We start from the raw sequence: 8,779 nt of genomic DNA, 5'->3' as shown, positions 1-8,779 counted from the left end.
GGTTGTGCCCTACTTCCGACTCATGGAATAAGTAAAATAACGTTAAAAGTAGTGATATTTCAATTTCACAGACGAGCTGGCTCCTACTTATCCTACACCTCTCAAGTCATTTCAAAAAGTCGGACTAGAGTCAAGCACAACAGGGTCTTCTTTTCCCACTGATTCTGCCAAGCCCGTTCCCTTGGCTGTGGTTTCGCCGGATAGTAGACAAGGACAGTGGGAATCTCGTTAATCTATTCATGCGCGTCACTAATTAGATGACGAGACATTTGACTACCTTAAGAGAGTCATAGTTACTCCCGTCGCTTATCCGCGCTTGGTTGAATTTCTTCACTTTGACATTTAGAGCACTAGGCAGAAATCATATTGCGTGAGCATCCGCAAGGACCATCATAATGCTTTATTTTAATTAAACAGTCGGATTCCCCTTGTCTGTACCAGTTCTGAGTTGACTGTTCGCAAATAACACAGTGGCAAAAGGGATCACAAATTTCCTACATATACTTCGCAAGATGTTAGAATAGGGACTGAGATTGGACTCGGCTGACCACTCCGACGCTTAAGTTAGTAACGGGCTATAGAAAAGTAAAAGTTGTGGAATAGGATAAGAGTTTATATAACTATATGTACCTCCCTGTGCCCGCGAGAGCCGGCGACTTTATATAGGGTTGCAGCTGTGCCCTTACATTACCCATGTGTTTGCCCATGTCTTTCGGGAGAAACGACTACATTGCCCATGACTTTCAAGAGAAACGACTACGTTACCAACATTCTTCAGGAAAAATGATACAACAAAGCTACATAAGATGTAGGTCTCAACTACGAGTGACTGAGTTGAAGGAATCTGGTGAACCAAGTCAAAGAGGTCTATTGATCAGGTAGGAGGAGTTAGATGACCGAGCTGAAGGAGTCGGGTGACCACTTTGGCCTCCATGTTCTGCTTGACTTTTGACCAAGACCTTTGATTAAGCCACATCACATATGAGTTCCCATATTCATCACATCACAAGTGTCCCCCCTCTCCAAGTCTAGTTGAAAGAGGCCTAATTCCCACTAATTGGTCTGTTAAATATTTATGTTAGACTTCCCATTCGGGATTTAGGGCTGACATGGACAACTTTACCACTGTACCAATGTATGCTTCGAGAATCTACAAGTCATGCACCATTAATGTGAGCGATACGCATGCTGATGTATCCAAGTAATGATGGACGCGTCTTGTCTTATAATTAATGTTGACTAGTCGAGGGGCTGCTATGTGTCATGGCCATGCTAGGAGATTAGTGTGAGACGACGGGGTGAGATTTCATGAATTCGGGTGTGTGATCCAACGATTCAACACGATAGCCCTCCTTTTCGTCTCCCAATTCCAACGGCTGGAATTTCGAGCCCTAACTATATTAGAGCTACCAACGAAAAAATGTCGCTACATTCTTTGTCTTCGTCGTCTTCACGCTTCGACCATCCCTCTCTCTCTTCGACAATTTGCAACGTAAGGCTCTGTCTCTTGTTTTATTTTCACGTTTTTGTCATGTCGCTTTCCATATCCTTTGCCTCTAAGCTTAGTCATGATCCCTGCAGCCTCCACCTTCTAGTATGAGTCCATAATATCGGACATTAACGGAGGTGACTTAGACCAAATACAATTGTAATTTAAGATTCCTACCGACCATCGCTTAGTAATCCCTAATGCTCTTGATTGACCTTCTCTTCCACCAGGCAATTTTGTAATCTTCTTTTGGGGTCAGTTGTTGGTACAGTGAAGGCCGACTAGAGAGGGATAAATAGCCCTGAAATAAAGTCAGCACTTCTTTCGCTTTCGAAACTTAGCAAGGAACATGCGTTAGTTTAACAAAAAAATAAAAACATAAAAACAAAGTAAGAGACACAAAAGAATTTACATGGTTTGCAACCGGAGAGGTTGCTAATCCAAGGCAGTTGAAACTCAATGATCTTGTCTGAAGGCGATGAGATGGTGCGCTGGCTCGGAAGGGTGGTTGATCGATGAATAATGAGCTTCTTGAGATTGGAAGGAAACTCTTCAATGATCCTGCGCACAGTCAGACGAGCCAACAAAGCATTAGTGACCTAAGACTGGCGTGGAAATCCCTGGCTAGGCTCTCCGACGCTCAGGTTAGCTTCCTCTCTCAAAAGTGGAAGAAGAATAGTCACAGAAAATGCCAAAAAGTAGAGTTTCAAATAAAGATGAAACTCACATAACCTCCGCGATCATGAGGTGGTCCCTAGTTTGTTAGAGTTTGTTAGAAGATGCGAGAAGTACAACCTAGACGTCATGTGATAATACTCCGAGGAATCTTTTTTCTGCCGTAGATGTACCTTCTTTGTCATTTATGACTTGGGGCCTTGATGAAATAACCGAAGAAGTATATCATTGTAACTGATTAGTTTAATGAAGCAGCTTTGAGGAAATATTCTCTGACGAGTTTACTAGGTTGTCTTAATGTTGTCGATCGCTTGTCTGCTGAATATATCCCGGCCAGTCATTAAGCTGGTCGTATGTTGAGAATATCGTTGTTGAATATATCTTGGACATCCATTAAGACGACCGTATGCTGAGAATACCATCTGTTGAATATATTCTGGCCATCCATTAAGTCGGCCGTATATTGAGAATACCGTCTGTTGAATATATCTCGGTCGGTCATTAAGCTGATTGTATTTGATAATACCTTCTGTTGAATATATCTTGGTCGGTCATTAAGCTGGTCGTATTATTAAGAGTTTCATGAGGCTGAGTACCCTTAAACTCGCCCAGGCTTTGCCGAGTCGAACACACATAGGCAACTTTATGTTCACTTGGCCTTCACTCGGCCGATCATATGCTGAGAGTTTTATAAGGCTAAATATCCTTAAACTCGCTCGGGCTTTGCCCGGTCGAGCGCACACCGACAGCTTTACGTTCACTCGACCTTCATGATGTGTATAGATTATATACACTTGTTTAGCATGTTTTGAAGCACATTCACATATTTTACGCATGCTTTGTCTATGCACTTTCATACTCTTTATCTTACTTTCAACATAAATATTTTTCTTTGTTTAGAGATCTGCTCGTGTATTTTTTATCTACAAGAGTTAAATTTGGAAAAGAAATGATGTTCGTGGTCGATCTAGGCAACAAGTAAAGGAATACAACACTGGCCAAGTGAGTCACGCGGCCATGCCAAATGAGCAAGGAGGAAAATGACCTTGGTCGTGTGGAGCAAGCAGGCCCTGTAGCTTCACCAAAGAAGGAGAATGACACGGTCGTGTCACCTTAGCAAGCATGACCAGAACATGACCATGTAGATCTACACGACCCAAGCAACATCTCCACATGGTCGTGTCGATCATGCTTAAGCTAAGAAAAATGCAAAACTAGGATGACAAAGATGGTTGGGGCATTTCAACGAACACTTGGTGAGCAGTAAGTAAACTAAGCAAAGCACATGCAAAAATTGAAACATGGGGAATCAAATCAATACAAGCATTCAATCTCACTTAACAAACATTAACAATCAATTCAAACAAAATAACTATGCCAAAGAGGGCTGCTACCGAAATCTGATGAAGAGGACGTGTTACTCAGATTCGTCGGAATGCGAAGAGGGAGCTGATGTCGAAGAAGGTGCTGTCCGGAACAGATGGTATGCTCTCCTCTTCTTAACCCGAAGAGAAGAGGTGACTGTGAAAACGTGGACCGCTGGCCTCGAGATGAAGATGGAGAAGAGAGGAGTGGCAGTGTGCCAGTGTCGCGTGAAGCTGCGTGTGGAGAAGCTTGAGGCATCGAGTGTCTTCCGTGAAAAGATGGAGAAGATGGGGAGATGGTTGGGTTATGGAAGGCTGGCCGCCGGCGATGGATGAGCAGAGGTGGCCGCCGGTCGTTGGTGAAGGAGGAAGAAGAAGTGGCGGCATGCGTGGGTACTGTCCGCGCGAGAAGCGTCGGGGGAGCAGAAAAACCAAAGAAGAAGATGTGCTTCGTGAGTTTTATATCCCAAATCCGATTCGACGGCCTTGATCAATCCAGATCTTGATGAACCGCTATAATTAATCATATTTGAATCCTTTATTTAATTTGCTTCAGATTTGATCCAATGATCTATATTATTCCAGATCTGGATCAAGGGTTCATATTGATTCAGCTCTAGATTTCCTCTCTTTGACCTCCAAATCAAGCCAAATTCAATCCAACTCAATCCTAGTCCATGGCTCTTCTTTAATTCCCTATACAATTGTGAAATAATGTCAAATTTTTAGGAAAATTTATAATTAAGCCCAAAATATATTTATACTCATAAAACATGATATTAATACGGAATTAAACATACGAAGGATAAAAAATGACAAATACAAAGCCAATATAATGCGTCAAAATACTTGTTATCAACCGGCTCTACGTCGGTCGGACCCCGAGGTCTTAGTCGCGCCCCCCCCCCCACTTTTCTTTTCCTGGGCATAACTCTCAGTGTACAGCTCAGTCCCGCCCACCACTTCTCCTAGGCACATCTCTAATTCTACTCCTAGCTAGCTCTACCCCGGTCGGACCCCTAGAGCACAGACCCCTCATTTCTCATGGGTAAGACTCTCAGTCTACTACCGCCCGCCTCCACTTCAATCAGACTATTGTCAGAAAATAACAATGTCAGGAAATCACAACTACTTGTCAGAGAATAACGACTATTCATCAGGGAATATTCGAATGTGCTACCACATGCATGAAGCGAAATCTTTCTCTACCTAATGGAGTCTGTCATACATCATCTATCACTTGATATGCCCTGACACCTGACATTCTCTGATGTCCCATAATTGCGGAGATTATGAGAGATAATATAAAAAGGAAGGTCCTCTCCGTTGGTCAGGTACGCACGCTCGCACACATCTACTCTAGTACTACTGTTGATCTTCTTCCTGCACTTTTCGCTTTGTACTACTCCTGATTTTAGCATCGAAGGTTCTACACAAAGGACTTCTTCCCTGGTTCTCACTCTAACGCTCCCGTGCGCTTTGCCTATGGTGTGCGCAGGTCCATGGTACCATCTTCGATCGTCTTTCCTTGCTCTACCAGAAGGTGAAAAACCTACAATGCTCGTGGAGGCCCTAGATCTAGGTCCTCTCTTTGCCAACATCCTCATCCTCGTCCCCGAATCCCACCATCTGACTCAGCTTCCAAACGAGGGATCAGCGAGCTTGCTAAAAGGATCGGTCAATTGAAGAAATACCAACGGTGTCACTTGGTATTTTTACTTTTAAAGCTAGCATTGCTAATACGCAACTGTAACCATAGAAAGAGTGATTTTAGTAATAAAAACAATTAAAACCTCACTTCATAATAGGTTAAGAGACAATATGATAAATAATTGTTTGATACCATATATTAAGGGAGATGTGTTTGATACCAGTGGTCAAGCACAAAGGTCTTAGTGAAGTGCTTTTTCCTTACATGTGCAAGGCTAGGCTCTTGACGGTTTGTTTTCTGGTTGTCTTACGAAAAGTTTCGGCAAATCTCTGGTCTTTCATCTTTTTGATACAATTCCTACTGTTAATAGAGAGACCGCAGCTTATAATTCAGATTCAAAGGGACAAAGTTCATGTTTAGCTTTCTGTAGCTTTGTTTGACATGATCATGATAATCGAGAGACACTTGTGCTTGAGCAAGAGATCTGTTTCTGCTAGTTTGTTTATGAAATATTATGTTAGGTTTTGTGACTTAGTCTGCAATGCATTTGCATGTTGATGTAGTAGTAAAATTCATTAAATAAAACAATATCTGAAACTGTGGTTTGGTATAGTTAAATTTTATACATCATATAAACACAAATCCTAAGCACCCACGAATATGTATAATTTTCAAAATTAATCTTCTTTTGAAAAATAATGATATTACTGCATCGTGTTTAAATATTTTACGTGATTATGCATATACAGCGATAAATTGCTTCTTTTTCTATAAGAATCTAGTCTCCAATTCAACAAATTAACAAATAATTTTTTTAATAGGTAGTTGACATAGTACTTTGTGATTTACCTCAATAATTAATAGAAATTTTTTATGAGATCGAATTCATCATCTCAAAAATTAGTTAGCGTAAATTACATATCCAGCCGATTAACATTCAAAATATTTATTCATATTAAAATTCAAATTTTAATCTTTTAATTTATTCTATTAAATACTTTATCAATACATCAGGCCTCTAATCCTCACTGAGATCAACAACCACAAGTACAAATTGTATCATCTAAACACGAATATCACCACTTGAAATTCTTCATGTGAATCCTCATGTATAGTTCTGCACACAGCTGACTCAACTTAATACGCTACCAGTACTCTCCAAACTCAGTAGTAAGTCGACTCAAAACTTACTAATAAAACAATTTGATACCACCGGCCTTGTCTTCACAGTGTCTCAAATATGGAACCATGGAGCCGAGGTCTAGTTCCCTTCTCGACTTGCACTCAAACGAGGGAGGGAAGTGGAAGCAGGGTTCCATCGTCGAGGATTGCAGGCAAAGGTTCTCATCATCGGGCCTCACGAGCAACCACGGTCAAATTCCACCCAGCCCTTGCGCTACATACCCAAACGTAGAATACTGACTCGTAATCAACGAGTCGCTCAAGCTCAAGAGATAAATCTCCGCCAGAGCCTTCACGTTGTGATCCAACTTCTCTGTGAATTGTTTCTCTTCATGGCTCGGCTGATAGATGCCGATCACCTCTCCTGTCAGCGTCGCATTCCTATAGTACGTGTCCCTTATCCTCTCGAAGTACTCACTCTTCAAACTGGTCACGAGGACAGCTTTCGGTTTGACTCGGATGGTGTCCGAAAGAGCAGCGGCGTCTTTCGTATCGAGACTGGGCAGCAAGTTCTTTGAGATCGCGCAGTTCATTATATAACTCGAGTGCTTGTCGAGATCGACTTCTGCAAATGTCCTGATCTGGACGCCCAATATTTCTTCTGCATTTGCTAGGTATGCTTGGTAGCACCTTGTTACGTAGCCCCAAGCCGCGTTGGATGGATGGAAGAGATACCTTCCCAGCAGATGAAACACGGTCGTCCTCTCAGGGAAGAGCAAGCCGAGCTCCTGCTCGAACATCGGTATGAGAAACAAAGCTGGGACGAAATACTGGTTCGACCTCAGCAATAACCATGGGAACTGTCGAAGCAGCAGCTGACCATCTTCGCAGTAGAACATTCTGTCGTAGTCATTGTTGTTATGTACGAGGTGAAGGTACAGATAAGCTGGCAGCGGAATCGAAGCATTGGTGATGTTCATGTCATTACTGAGATCTTATCTCTAAGCAAATTCCCATATCGATTTGGATCTTTATCGAAGATCGAGGTCACATGCGTGATAGGGAAATCAGATGGTAGAAGCCAAGTGGTGTTGGGGAACGGCTCGCAGAAGAGGTCGTTCATGTAGTCAGGGAAGAAGAGCAGTAGGACTTTGTCGTTGAGGAGAGCGTAGAGGAAAGCAGAGGTTATATATGTTGATCATCTTGTTGCCCAAGCCATGCTGTGGCAACCACACCATGTAGTTGCACTCCGTCGGGCCACCGCCGCTATGGTTGGAGTTTAACTGCCTGATGCTCTCGCGATAGAGCTCGGTGTTTGGGCCGCATTTTCTGTGGAGAGCTTCGTAGCTTCTCACTTAACAAACATTAACAATCAATTCAAACAAAATAACTATGCCAAAGAGGGCTGCTGTCGAAATCTGATGAAGAGGACGTGTTACTCGGATTCGTCGGAATGCGAAGAGGGAGCTGATGTCGAAGAAGGTGCTGTCCGGAACAGGTGGTATGCTCTCCTCTTCTTAACCCGAAGAGAAGAGGTGACTGTGAAAAGGTGGACCGCCGACTTCGAGATGAAGATGGAGAAGAGAGGAGTGGCAACGTGCCGGTGTCGTCTGAAGCAGCGTGTGGAGAAGCTCGAGGCATCGAGTTTCTTCCATGAAAAAGATGGAGAAGATGGGGAGAAGGTTGGGTTATGGATGGTTGGCCGCCGGCGATGGATGAGCAGAGGTGGCTGCCCGTCGTTGGTGAAGGAGGAAGAAGAAGTGGCGGCGTGCGTGGGTACTGTCCGCGCGAGAAGCGTCGGGGGAGCAGAAAAACCAGAGCAGAAGATGTGCTTCGTGAGTTTTATATCCCAAATCTGATTCGACGACCCTGATCAATCCAGATCTTGATGAACCGCTATAATTAATCATATCTGAATCCTTTATTTAATTTGCTTCAGATTTGATCCAATGATCTATATTATTCCATATCTGGATCAAGGGTTCATATTGATTCAGCTCTAGATTTCCTCTATTTGACCTCCAAATCAAGCCAAATTCAATCCAACTCAATCCTAGTCCATGGCTCTTCTTTAATTCCCTACACAATTGTGAAATAATGTCAAATTTTTAGGAAAATTTATAATTAAGCCCAAAATATATTTATAATCATAAAATATGATATTAATACGGAATTAAACATACGAATGATAAAAAATGACAAATACAAAAGCCAATATAATGCGTCAAAATACTTGTTATCAACCGGCTCTACGTCGGTCGGACCCCCAGGTCTTAGTCTCCCCCGGCCCCCCAACTTCTCCTGGGCACATCTCTGAGTCTACTCATGGCCAGCTCTACCCCGGTCGAACCCCTAGGGCACAGTCCCCTCATTTCTCATGGGTAAGACTCTCAGTGTACTACCGCCCGGCTCCACTTCAATCGGACTATTGTCAGAAAATAACAATGTCAGGAAATCACAACTACTTGTTAGAGAATA

General features: G+C 42.7%; 1 protein-coding gene across 1 annotated transcript; it reads right to left on the bottom strand.

The window, feature by feature from the left end:
- Positions 1-6,552: 6,552 nt before the first annotated feature.
- Positions 6,553-7,281, bottom strand: LOC121978741 (fucosyltransferase 2-like). Its single transcript, XM_042531040.1, has one exon. The coding sequence runs from the start codon at positions 7,279-7,281 to the stop codon at positions 6,553-6,555; it is 729 nt and encodes a 242-aa protein (XP_042386974.1).
- Between the last annotated feature and the right edge of the window lie 1,498 nt (positions 7,282-8,779).

The sequence above is a fragment of the Zingiber officinale genome, chromosome 4B, assembly GCF_018446385.1.
Source record: "Zingiber officinale cultivar Zhangliang chromosome 4B, Zo_v1.1, whole genome shotgun sequence".
Lineage (NCBI taxonomy): Eukaryota > Viridiplantae > Streptophyta > Magnoliopsida > Zingiberales > Zingiberaceae > Zingiber > Zingiber officinale.
Note: the sequence above shows the minus strand (reverse complement) of the source record. Positions and strands in the feature narration are given on the sequence as shown.

Coding starts and splice junctions, on each gene's coding strand:
- LOC121978741 (XM_042531040.1), bottom strand. CDS start 7,281: ATGAACATCACCAATGCTTCGATTCCGCTGCCAGCTTATCTGTACCTT.